The sequence below is a fragment of the Falco peregrinus genome, chromosome 6 (assembly GCF_023634155.1).
Source record: "Falco peregrinus isolate bFalPer1 chromosome 6, bFalPer1.pri, whole genome shotgun sequence".
NCBI lineage: Eukaryota > Metazoa > Chordata > Aves > Falconiformes > Falconidae > Falco > Falco peregrinus.
The window spans coordinates 46,462,047-46,475,701 of NC_073726.1; the positions used below are offsets into that span (position 1 = coordinate 46,462,047).

At 41.4% G+C, this 13,655-nt stretch overlaps 1 protein-coding gene across 4 annotated transcripts in view; it reads left to right on the plus strand.

Annotated features, from left to right (window-relative positions):
* The first annotated feature begins 904 nt into the window (after nt 1-904).
* BLTP3B (bridge-like lipid transfer protein family member 3B) overlaps nt 905-13,655 on the plus strand; it is a 61,714-nt gene continuing 48,963 nt past the window's right edge. For 2 of the 4 annotated variants that reach the window (XM_055808766.1, XM_055808765.1), the window contains exon 1: nt 913-1,138. In XM_055808766.1, the coding sequence (XP_055664741.1) occupies nt 1,095-1,138 (44 nt within the window). In that variant the 5' untranslated portion in view covers nt 913-1,094. Of the gene's footprint in view, nt 1,139-8,622; nt 8,770-13,655 lie in introns of all 4 variants that reach the window. The other 2 variants (XM_055808767.1, XM_055808769.1) reach the window with 2 other exon arrangements.

Genomic DNA, 13,655 nt, shown 5'->3' on the forward strand with positions numbered 1-13,655 from the left:
TGTCAGTATGCTTAACTTTTTTTTTTTTTTTTCTGGCCTTGTTCCGTTTATGTGGTGCTGTAGGAGCAGCAGGCATCCTGGCTTTCAGCTGGGCCGACATCAGGCTGTATGAGCACCTCTTCCACCTTCCTCTGGAGGAGTAGAAGGCAGTGTCTACTTCATTGCTTCTGTGCTTGCTGGGTGTATCATTTTGGAATGATTTTGAGGACCCCAGGTAGAAGCAAATTTGAGGATTGCTTTTTGTAGCTGGCAATTAATATTAACTATAAAACAGAGGTATAAAAGGATAAACTTCTCACTTGGCTAATCAAGGTGAACGTATACAAGAGCTAGAGTAACAGAGTTATCTGGAAAACTAAAGCAACTCTAAATATCTCTCCTGTTTATCACCTCTGCAGGTCACTCGGGAAGAGCCGGGCGTGCAGGTGTTAATGGCACCTGCGGAGCTAACAGCACTTTATCAAAGAGGAATTCTTGCTAGGTAGGAGAACCAGGTGGGTTTTTTGTTACTCGTAACGCCTTTTAGTGGCATTTTCTAACAGGTTTCCAACAAGCCTAACAACCGGTACCCCGGTCGCCCAAGGTGCCGGGGAGGCGGAGGCCGAGCCCCCTTGGGACACGCTCCGCAGGCGGGAGGAGGGACGGAGCCGCCGGCGGGGACGCACAGCGCCGCCGTGGCAGCCCGGGAGGCGGGAGAGCCGCAGCCGCTGGCGGAGGGAAGGCGGGCGGCGCGGCCCGCGGCGGGCAGAGGCTGCGGGGGCACAGCGGAGCCGCCCGGGCGGCAGTGGCGGACAGCGGGCCGCGAGCACACGGAGGGCGGGGAGGTGCTCCCGGTGCTCCCGCCCCGCCTGCCCGGTGCGGCCGCTCCCCGCGTGGGGCGGTGGCTCCGGCCCGGCCTCCCCGCTGCCGCCCCGCCCCCGCCCCGTCACTAGGCGATGCTGCAGCCAAGATGGCGGCGGGCGCCGAGTGAGCGCGAGCGGAGGCAGCGGCCCCGCTCCCGGCAGTCTCCCCGCCTCGGGCAGGGGGAGGCGGAGGGATGAGGCGCGTCCCCGGTTGCGGCTGGTCGTCGTGAGGGGCGCGGGCCGGCAGGCGCCATGGCGGGGATTATCAAGAAGCAGATCCTGAAGCATCTCTCCAGGTCAGTGGGGCGCCGTGCCCCGGCTAGGCTGGGAGGGGTGAGCGGGGGGCGGCGGCAGCTCCTCCCGGTTCTGCGCCCCCGGGCGGGATGCGGGGGGACCGGGCTTCGTTCAGCCAGTGGAGGGTGGAGCTGGAGCCGCCTCCTCGGGAGGGCTGCCGGAGGCGGCGGCCCGCCGCATGTGGGGGGCTGTCTGGCGGTGACAGCTGCACAGATGGCCCCCAGCCCCCCGGCTCGGTGCCCGGCGGCCCATTGGGGTGCGCGGGCGCCCGCCCGAGGAGAGGAGGGGGCTCGGCCTGCCTGGCGCAGCGGGAGTCACCGAGTGAGTCACCGCCGGGCTCCGGTCGCCCCCCCGGCGGGCAGACGGTGCCCGCCCCCACAGGCCGCCGTACGGCGCGGAGCCGGGGCTGCCGCGGCACCGGGCCCGCGTCCCCTCGGGCGGCGACGGCGCAACCCCTCGGCTGGGGCGCTGACAGCCCCCCCGGCCCCGAGCAGCCCGTGGCGGCGGGGAGGTGTGTGAGGGGGAGGGTGGAAAAGAACGGGGGACGAGCGCACGCCCCGTCGGTGCTCAGGGGCGGCGGAGGGGGGGCCACACGAGCCGCCCCCGCTCACTGGCCGCCGGGGGAGCGGGCCCGGCCCGCGCAGCGCTGGGCGCCGTGACGGCCCCTCGCAGCCGCCGGCGGGGCCGCGCAGCGGGAGGTGCGGCCGGTTGCGAGTGGTAAGACAGCTTCTGGGTGATGGAGATCACATCTAACGTGCCTCGTGGGTTAAAACGAACAAAACCCAACCAACCAACCAAAAAACCCACTGTAAAATTTTGTGGTTGTCAACGTCGTGTGCTTGAAAGATGGAAAAACTGCAGAAAGTACACAGTCTGATTGATACGGTTTTCAAAAGCCACACTACATATGTCCCCTTTTCTGAAAAGACACAAAAACGTAGTAGGTACTTGATCTGTCCTGATACGTCAGCGTTGTTGTTCTTCAGAGCTTACTTTTATAAACCAAAAAACATAACCTGAAATATTGGTCCTTTATTTGCTTGGTTTTTTTCAAAATGTTTTGTTCTGTTTTTGTGTGATGTTTCTGAAAGGTGTTTATTTTCATCAGTGCTAATAAACAGAAAATCAACTGAGATGAAATGACAGCTTGTCATCTGACTAGTCTGTTGCTGATGCATGGGGAAAATGCAATTCTGATTCCAAATCCTTTGATATCTATTTGCTAAAGATGATGTATGAAGCAGTAATAGAATAATTTTTCTCCTTGACCCTACTCATGAGTTTTGTAGCAGGGAATGCTGGTAAAGAAATCTCGTCTTCACATGAAAATAACTGAGCACTGTACAAATGGAAATGCTGTTATGAAAATGTCACCAGCCTTGAGTCAGTTTTCTAATCAGAAATGTGCATGGAATCGCTGGACTTAATTGACTTAGAGAGCTTACTTCCCATAGTGCTCTTTAGCAAGGTGTATGGAAAGAGAAGTGAACTCTAGTCTTTGTGCTACAGGTTAAAGTCTAAAATGTGTTTGGGAACCGGGCATGAGTAACATGAGCTATATTTTGTCTAGTTTTTCAAATAAACTAATGAATTGATTAGAATTAATCTTTTTAATGTTGATAAATTTTTTTGCTTCCTTGTGTGATGGGAGGGTGCTTATTCAACAAGACTACATCAAGCAATTGTGACAAATTTTAGCATTTAAAAAAAGATTAGGGGATGTATCTAACCGTCAGGTCTGCAAGTTAAAGTTGAGGCTCACGATCTGCACTATGTAGACATGGAAGGAGTGTATTTGCTACCTAAAACATAGAAAGTATTATTATTACACCCCATATTATGGGTGTTCTTAATCGCATGATCAGATAATATCTTTTTTTTTCCTGCAGAACTGGTGCTTCAGTGGTTGCGAAAGTTGGTTACGTCAGAAAACCAAATTCAAGTGACATGACCACCTGTAAATCTGGTGGCTTTTTAAATTTCAGGAACTTGGGTTTTCAACAAAAATGATGATGTGGTTCTTTTTTTCAGGATTTTCTTTTAATATGTTTTATAAGAACATGGTTAGGGCAGGTTTCACACAGTTTTATTTCAGTGTGGAGCCAAATACGTAAGTAATTTCCTTTAATACAGAGGTGCCAAAGAACACTTTCACTTTGTACTCTAGTACTGTATTGGTTCCTGTTCTTCAGTTTTCATAGTTCCTCAAAACTGATGCCTGCTTGCCATCTTCAGCAAAGCAGGTATTAGTGGCAGGATGAAAATGAACTGGAAGAAGTCTGTATATAATAAAGGAAGAGTGGAAAGAATTACCCTGTTTACTCAATTTACTTTCATTTTTTTATGATTATATTTCTCTTGTATGTTTGTACGAAGCCAAACTTAATACGTACTTCAAAAAACAAATAGAACTTGAATCTTCAGTTACGTAGAAGTACTTCGCTTTTTTGCCGCAAATCACAGAATGGTTCAAGTTAGAAGGGGTGTCTGGAGGTCTTGTCCAGCTTCCCCAAGTCATCGTTGATTTAGCAATATTTGCCATGAAGATTGCTGCAGTATCTGTTACTACTGTGTTAGCAATTTTCAGCTATCTTACTATCTAGATTCTGTATATGTAAATTTATAAGCATTGTGTCATTCAGCAGTACAGTTTCCATTCAGCAGTTTACAGTGCTTTTAGATTAACTGATAGGAACACCGGTGTTGTGAAGGAGCCTTAGCTAGGGAAAATTTTTACGTAGGTATGAGTCTTTAAGGTCTGAGAACAAAATGAAGAGGAAGATCCAAACTGCATTTTGGAACAGTTTTGTTATCTGAATTACTTTTTACTTTTGTAAAAGGTTTTTCTTACTGCTGTGTCACAGCTTAAGAACAATGAAGGTAGTGGAGTTTATTTACTCAGTTTATAACAAACTTGTATATTATGTTAGGATCTGGTGATGAGTTTTTAGCTTTCTCAGTTTTTTAAAAAACTTCAAAAATATAAGCAGCGTCCTCTGTCTTTAACATGTGTTGCTCCCCTCCAAAGCTGGGGAAAAGAATGGAAAGGAAGGCGGAGGATGCGGAACAAAATACCTCTATGTCGTTGTTCTTGTTCTTCAGATTACGTGGTGCTTGGCGTAGGATATGAAACTATATTTTTCTGCTAAGCTGAAGAGATGAATTTGTCATATGGAGGCTTGAATTTCTGTCAGCTCCATATTGTGTTAAGGTGTGTTCTTTCAAATGGGGTTGGTGGAGTGTCTTTATTTCATAATATATGTGCCCTAAAATGAAACAAGTATCTGGATAATGGCCTTATCCTTTAGAAAGGTGGGAATAAGACACTGTGTCTAGGAGTCTTTTGTGTAGTGTTGGGATTACTTACTCTTAATGTCAAGGTCTTCCCCAGTGAACTGAAACTTGTGTTGAATCTTCATTTTTGCTGTTACATGTTTTCACGGGTGAGAGATTTCTTGTTGGATAGTACCTTTTACTACAAGATTTTCTGTGCATTGCTTTGCTATGGTGATAGCAGATACCCTTCAGCATTACTTTTTCCTCAGACTGTAGACGTGTATAAAACAATACTAAAGATTTCCAGCAGGACTCTAGACTGTACTACACAATAGTGTTTCTGTTACACTGTCTGTGGTTATAAGGGGATCATCTCCACCACAGGGGTTTGAATCTTGAGTTACTAGGATTCAAGACGCTGACAGAAATTGGGTGTTACTGACACAGACTTGTGTAAGGGTTTTTCAGGTGTTTTCCCATTTTGGCTTTTAGTTATCATTGACTGGAATTATCTTTTCTAGTTAATGAGTGGTCTAACTGAGTCTTCTGTGTAAGCATCTGCAATATCCACACCTTTCTGTGGGGAAAAAAAAAAATTGCTTATCAAAATTTGTCTAGGAAGCATGAAGGAAAGCTTACACACTGTGGCTCTACGTTGAGTTAAGTAGCCCCACTGAATACTACATTCTTCATCTCAATCAGATAATAACTCTTAAGTTTACCAATGAGAAGACTTTAAAAATTACATTCTTTGTTTGAATCTTGTTTGCTGTTTTCACAAAGAAAACAGTAAGAGGCTTAGAAGTATTTTATATGGCTGAAACCCGAATTGTCAGTTTGTGTCATTAATGTTCTGCCTGAACGTAGACGTTCTTTACTTTTACTTACCTGAAGTAATAGATGTGAAAACACTAATATTTCAATAGAAGAAAACTGCAGTAAATTTCATGACAGTTTTTTCACTTTGTAGTTCAGAAGTCATTCTAAAGTGCATATGAAGATTGATTTTACAGATTAGCATATTAATTGAATGGATGTCGGGTATCAGCTGATCCTGCTATAAACAGTGATATTCTACATCATCTGGGACAACTTTACTGCTACCGTGTCCTGCTTAAGTATTTGACCTGCATATCACCCTGCTTTTATACTATTAAGATGTGCGGTTTGGTGAGGGATGTTACCATCTCAAGAAATCTCAGATGACTCCTTTTGGAATCTACCAGTGTAACACCTTTATTTGGTCAGAATGGGCTTGTTCGTTCCTGTAACTAAATGACCAAAATTGTTTGGATGAACTTTGAAACTAATGCTACTAGCAGAAGTAGAATTTTTGCTTATTTTCAGTTTTGTGTATTCTACTTCTATCTCACTTGAATTTTGTGAAAATTTTCAAATTGTTTTAGCCAGCCAATGAACACGAAGTGCTTACTTTTCGTAGAATAAGTGTAAAACGACTTCTCTCTTTGCTTGTACTGAAGATTTTATAGTTATTCTACACGACTGACTTTATTGGCTTGTGTAGTATGTGGGGAAAAAACACGTCACAAAACACAATGTAGATGTAACAATCTACATTATTCTGAATGAATCAATCTCTGTTGAATGCGAATGCTTACGGAAATCATTAGCATAATGTCTGTCTTAAATGCTGCACATAGTGAAAGATGGAGTCTGAAAAAGGACAGGTAGTAAAGCAGAAGTGCTTGAGACAGCAGAGGAGAACAAAGAGAAAGAGCAATTTAAAGTTACATTATAATCCTGTATTAAACTCCCTTATGTTTGAAATTCAGTACTTTTTGTATTTAAGTGGAGACTTCATGCCAACAGTTTTGTCTTTGTGAGTGTGTTGGTAATGTTCTGATGAGCATAAAGGAATCAATAAATGTTTTTTTTTCAGCAAATGTAAAAACCCTTCACTTTATATTATTTTAGTAGCTTTGTGTCATATTTTACTTTAAGCTTTTGTAACAGATCATCTTGTACAAGGCCAAACTGAAATTGCTGTGGTGCTTTATGAAATTATGAAGGTATTTCTGAGATAAACGAGCAATAATGTATTTGCTGGTAGAATTCTTAAACATTATATTTAGTAAGATTTAATATTAAATCTTGTGTTATATCCCAGAAGATCGTTTGAAGTTTTCAGTAGCATTTCTGTTAATAAAATAAACAGAATTTGATATCTAGTTTTCAGTTTGTTTTATACTATTTTTGCAAATGTGTTATAAATCTGGATGCTGTTTCTGCAGATGTTTTATTTGTATAATGAAAGTTCTGCTGAACTACTTTGAAGTCAGACAACTTACGCATAAGTGATAACAATTAGTGCATTTGCAGAATCAACAGGAATTAGCAGCATTTTACTTGTGTAGTATACAGTCATTTTCTTTAAATGACTCTTAGTTTTACTGGGAAATAAGATTCAGAACGAAAATTATGTTGAGGATTACTTTGTGTTCAAGTAGCTGATGCACTAGTGTGGAGCGTTCTCAGGAAAAAGGGTATCTAAATAAAGCCTGTGAGGATTAAAATGGTGTCTGTCCTATGTTCAAATGATTATGGAGTATGTAAGAATCAAAACAAAGCCCCAGTTACATTTTTTGAAATTTGGTATTTCTACTGCCAAAGCCCTGTTGGTTTTTTTTTTATATCAAAGGTGGATAAAAGTATCTACTAAATACCTTTCACAGTGAGGTACTTGTTAAAGTGTATTTTGTTTTATTTTTTTCTTTCTTCTACAAGCAGATTGGGCAAAGGAAATTACATAATTTCTGATAAAACATTAATGGAATTATAAAGGCATTTATAAATTCTTGCAAATCGTGAGAATAATTGCTAATAAGTAGTTAGAACAACATATCTAGGTTTTGGCTGCTTGTGGGGGAACCCAGCTTTCTCAATCTGATAGCTCCTGCAGGAGTTCTTCTGTACACCTTTGTGGAGTTGGTCCTAACCAGGGTTCAGATCCATTGTCTCCTCTTTTCATGAAAGGAAACAATAGGGGAAAGTAAGAAAAGCGCTATAGCTCAGGTGGTGGCTCTTAGTACTTCCAGGCTCCCCTGCATCCATGTATGAGCCTTGCTGTGTAAGGAATGCCCCCAGCACAGGTTTTGTGACAGCTCTGCCATGCAGCTTACTGTATAGCTTTAGAATACCAGAGCTTTTATTTTCTCGGAAGAGTTGGCTGCTCCTGTTACCTGACTCCCAAGGAAGCAATCTTGGGATCCAGCTACCCAGGAATCTGGAAGTTACGTGGTTGCTTACTTCTGGAACGGTTTTCATGTAGTAGCTGCTCCCATTGCTGGGGATCTCAAGGCCTGAGAAAAATAATAATTTGTAACTAGGTATCTGTAATTCACTTTAGTGTAAATCTCTTAAACACTGGTCAAATATCCCAACAAACTGCCTATCAAGGGCACTGTCCAAACGCTTGCATTTTATTGTACTCCAAAGTGTAAAAGTGTAGGAATTAATTATATTTAGGCTGAGGCATCTTTTCAAAGTGAAAAGAGTTATCAGAAACTTTCTTTAGTTAAATTACTACATGCTTTGCCAAGTTAAAGATTTTAATTTTAAAATTATTAAGAAACTTAATGTACTAAAATTTCATAGCTTACAAGATCAGAATGTTAAAGGTGTGCAGGTCTTTGTGGCACCACTCCAAATTCCAAAACAAACCCAAGAAGTCCCCTTTCCTTACCTCTGTCTGTAGAGTCATGTTTTACTTTTGTGGATTTTGAATAGGTGAAGTTGAGACACGATGAACTCACAAATAATGTGGGCTGGGAAATCTCGAGCTAGGCAAAACAAAACAGTACAGTTGTCTCCCATTTCAAAATAAAATAAAAACATCTTATGCTGTGCCTCTGGGCTATCTTCCTTCACACATTCCAAATACACTTACTGAGTAGCTCTGAAGCCAGTTTGCTGTATTATATGGACCTGTTCTGCCTGATTAAGATTTTCTCCATAAGCTGTTTATTTAAATAAACATGGCTGCAGTATTGTCGTATCAGACAGCATGGGGTATTCTAATGGGAATCTAGGATTTTACACAGGTCTGTTTCCTGTTCTGTAATGTCATGATGTGTAACAAACTGTTGTAACTGCAGTTCTCTTTAGCTAAAACTCTCTTACATTATTGTATCACTCCTTTTTCCCTTTGAACTTGATCCCTTGTGTGTCCCCTGTGTCCCGTTCCCTGCAGCGATCCCAGCTGGCTCTGGTGGAGATTGGTTTGCTGTGAATATCCTTACTACCAAAATGAGTACCAGAAGCTTCTCGGAAGCCCTGGCAACTGACCACTTGCTTTCACCAGGAATAGGGGCCTTTTGTCTGAATACCTTGCCCTCAGGTAACTTCCCCTCTCCCACCTTTAGAGTAAGTGTAAGAGGTGGTATGCATTTATATAAGTTAAGGAGTGAAACTGAGCTCTGTAAAATGTTAACTGGGTTTTCTTTCTTGTTTGTTTTTTGCAACGTGATTCTGCAAAAAAGTAATTGCTTGCTATGCAACTGTGTTTTGGTTTGGGGTTTTTTTTCAAGTCCTAATCTAGATTTGCAAAACTGGTTTGTGAAGTAAATGAACAGTCCCATTATAAACATACCTTTGTGTATTTTTTAAATATAATCTTCTAGGTGTGTTTTTTCAATATCTTTAGACTATTTGACTTTGGCTGTTTATCATGTACACCTACTTAATTCCTTTCCATAACTTGATGTTTATTAATTCTGTATTGGTAGATATGTGAAGGATCCATCAGCGTTTTACCTAGTTTACATAAGAGAACAGCTGAATATTTTTTTTCAAATAGTCCTTATAGTTAATGTTGTATCAAAAAATCTTATTTTGTTATGAGATCTGATTAGTTAGCATTAAGATTATAATCTGCTAATGTCACATAAATAAATGATGCAGTTTCCAAATGGCAGATGATGTCATGTTTTTACAGTGCACCATTATTTCTTGATTTTAAATCTATAAAATTATTTTGCATCGAATGGATTTTCTTTGTATTAGGTGCAGAATGTTGTATTTTGAGTAGGATTTAATCGTTTATCAGGTAGAAGCAAATTCTCAAAATGTGAGGTGTTATTTTCTTTTGGCCTACAGTGTGCAAGTTGCGTATACCTTGCCACATATGGTTTAGTATATTAAGAATTTTATGTTACCTATTACTCAATGTATGTATTAAGGTCTGTCATGTATATATATAATTGTCATGTTTGAAACAAGATTTTTGGATTTGACAGTACTGACTATTTCTGTGCTTGTGTAAGTGGTATGCAAAAAGGCTCATGGAATGGAAAAGCTAATACCGATCTGTCTGAGGATTTACTGTAAATTAAAGAGAAATTGCTTGAGCAGTATTTTACTTACAAGATGATTATCGTGCAGCGTAAGCTCCTTGTTTATGCACAGTGCTTGGCTATGTCTGAGCAGATGTGCTGCATGACACATAATTAGATAATAGGCGTTGATGACAGCAGCTGTTTCAGTTCTGCCTGTACCCAAAGAGCAACCAATACAGTTTTTCCAAACAGAAAGAAGATAATTTCCTGTACGTATTATTACAGAATTAACTAGAGGAAGCTTAATACACTGTCAAGAGAGTTGGTGGGGCTGTCAGTGTTTCAGAAAGTACGGAATGGGTCTAAGGGGGTACTAAGCAGCCTTTAGAAAGTCAGCTGGAGTGGGAGTCCCTGCTGAAGTCCTTCTGTGTTGTGATGCAATTATTTGGAAGGCATCAGCACAGCAGTACTATTTATTGCTTCACCTTCTAGGATGGGAGAGGTAAGAGGGGTGGTGTGACACTGTACCAGACATGTTACACAGGTATGGGCTGGTTGTTGAGTCAGGGTCCTAATTAGCGATCTAAGGAAAGGAAGATCTGTCTTTATGATAAGTCAAAAGGCCTGGTAAGCGTTAGGTGATTCAGGTCCTGTATAGTGGCCTAGAAAGTTCCACCTGAAGCTGTAGGGCTGAAGGTAGAGTTTTGGACTTGTCTAGTCTGCTGTAACTTGTGGCCAGGTGAGAGCAGTAAGGCCGGGTGTGCAAACTGGGGAATGCCCTGTCCTGCTTCATAGGGCTGGCCCATGAGCACTTTTGCAAGGTGCTGTGCAGCAGATCATGCAGTTATCTCCATGCTGGACATCCAGGAGGCCATGCACGGTTCTCCATCTTGCACTCAACCACCAAATGCACACCTGACAATTCTACGGAAGTTCAAGGTGTGATTAAATAGAGTATGCAGGCATTTGTGTGGAGTGGCCACATTTCTCATGGGTAAAGGGGTGATACCCCTCTCCTGTACATATTGGTGTTGGAAGGTGTAAGAAGGTGCCAGGCAGGTATCATAGGTAGCAAGGGGTGTGCTTGAAAAGTCTGGTAACAGGTGTAGCTGCTGCAGTTGGTATTGCAATTTAGGAGTCCCCTGTGATTCTGTACAGCCGGCAGACTGAGAGAATGGTAGCCCTTGCAGTTCATCTACTGATAGAGGCTTCTTTGGAGGAAACTGCATGGTATTTGGGAATCCATGCAAAACAAAACATTGCTGATATGGATTACTTCCGGATAAAGGCTGGAGATAGCCTGTCAGACCACCAAAATGATGTCCACTGTATATTGCCACTGGCTGCTGACAGTGGTGGTGACATTTTACAGTGCTATGTTAGTGATCTCTTCCTGGTGCAGAATGTGAGTGCATCATTGTTTGTGGGAATTTTTTTGTCTAGAAATATTAAAGTTTTATCCTCACAAGTGTTTATTTGCAAATTAATGTACTGTCAATGTTCTTAAGTAAAGAACTTAGGTGTTTGCGTCGGAGTGCGTCGGGTTAATCCTGCTATGTCGTAGGCATAAAAGGTACTACCTTTCCCTACAAACCCTACAAGTGCCTTAGTTTTGTGGGTTTTTTTAATCCTTTTGAGCTTTTGATTTTGGTACTGTATTCTATCCTGATGTGTTTATGGGCCTTAAATGTTCTGCAGTGAGTGTTTCCTTTTATTGCCTTTAAATGTGTTCCCTTTTAGTTTTGTGTGTTTTTGTTCTTATGTTAAGATAAACAAGCATCCAGTTAACTTTTTCTGCAGGGTTCATTACTTTGTCATTAATCTTTTTGTTTATCCTCTCTGTTTCTATATTAGTGTTAATATTTTCAGAAATTGATATAGCATCCAAGGTGAGGGCGTGCTATATTTTGTGGGCATGTTTAGTACTACTTACCATTTGTTTTTTTATATACATAGAAGCACCTTAACCTTCATGTATCCCAGGCAGTTTTTCAATTATCTCTTATCTTCCAGCTTTATTTCCTAAAAATGTATCTTTCATTTAGAACCTAGTAGTTTTCGTGAATTATATCTTCGGATATTCAGTATCTTGCATCATCAGTGAGCTAGCTGTTGCTGCAAAGCCATTTGCTGATATCTTGGGTTCCTCAGAAGGTCAGTTTTTGTGGACATGATTAATGCGACTTTAATGTTACGTGTCAACTTTTACACATTTTAACACAGCCTGCGGAGCTAAAAGTCATCTATTGCAAATCTTACATAAACTATAGCTAATGGTTTCTGGCTGTGTGAAATACTACTTTAATACATTGCATTAAAATTAGAACATCCCTAGGACAGCCAGGATTCACATAAAGGTTTCTGTTACTTCACAGTTCGCCAACTTTTTCTAGGTCATTACTAAATATATTAATTGCCTTTGGATTTCTGTGTGTCATTTGAACATACTAGATATCATTGCTCTTCTAGTTTTCTGACCAGTTTCTACTATCCTTAAGCCTTTACTGTATAGTTAATTTTTGTAGCAGCCTTTGTGATGGTTTTTGGTTGAAGTTTTTTAAAGTACCAGAAGAAGGTATCAGTTGCTTCATTCTAATCTTTTTTCATAGGTCTGAAGGCTTAAAATAGGCATCTTTTACAGATTTTTTTTTTTTTTAATTTTGTTCCATGGCTATAATATCCATGCAAAATTCTCATTAGTGCCTTACTGTTTCAATACAGGTCAATCACTTGCTGCATCTGTGAAGTTTGTCTTTAGTCTGTCTGCTGTTCATTTAATGGCAACTGAAGCTTTAGCCCTGTATGACTGTTGTCTGTCTCACCTTTTCTCTCCGATCATACCTGGATCAGGAAGGGAATGCTACTAAGAACTCTTCTGAATGTCATTGTGCTGAATATTACTGCTATGCAGAGTTGTTTTTTAATCTAGGGAGTCTGTCTCCTTCTCACCTAGGACTTTTTGCTCTCTAAATAGATCTAAACATCTTGGTAGTTTGGACTTAACTAGTGATGTGCTGCTGTGGGGAGAAGTATAGCAACACTCTTGAACTTAGTGTCTGCAGGTGATGAGGTTCCTGAGACGCTGATATTTCTTCTGGCTACTGGAAAGAAAGCATGAGAGAGGAAATTGTTCTGTTGCCTGCAGCATGCTATTTGGTGTGATTTTTTTTTTTTCTTATTTAAAAGTGAGAGGGATTTAGATTTTTGGGTTTTTTTCAGATCAAACCAGTTATCAAAAATGAGCTTTGGTTTATGATGTTACACTGGATGAGAGGAGCTCACTCATAACAATGCGCACCCTGGTTATCCCAGTGCTTTGTTTCTGTGGCAGATTTTGTCAAAGAATTAGTTCTGTTCCTCTTCTATTTAAACATGAAGTCTTAATATGAAGTGGTACGGTGAGCAGAATAATAGTAGCTCTCCTTCTCTCTGTTACCTGGAGTTGTGGGAAGCCAATACCTTCCTCAAACTCAATTGAAAAAAGACCATTTTTCTTGCTTCAGAAATCACATTGAGTTCCTTACTGATCTAATCACATGGTTCAGGCAGGTGAAACAGGGAAAAAGAAAAAACCAGTTGTCTTTCTGTTCCATTTCTGCTGTTTTGTTATTGATGCAGTTGCCAGTGCTTGGCAGGCCATGCTTCCCTTTTTCAGAGCCAGTTGTTGTGAATTGTACATCTTTATCCCAGCCAAAACCAGGACAACTCCTTAAAGAGTTAATTTTCTTTCTAGTAGCCAAAACCAGGACAGGAGTCCTAGTTCATAGCAAGGAGGTAAGCAAAACATGTGGCACATACTATGATTTAATAGTCTGTCATGATTAGGACAAACATGTAGGATCAAGTTGCTGAAAGAATTTTATTTAAAAAGCAGGGGAGGCATATGGTGGAGCCAGGTGGAAGAGACTGGATATTCAGTAGATGTGCAAAACAGCTGAGAATCCTGTGT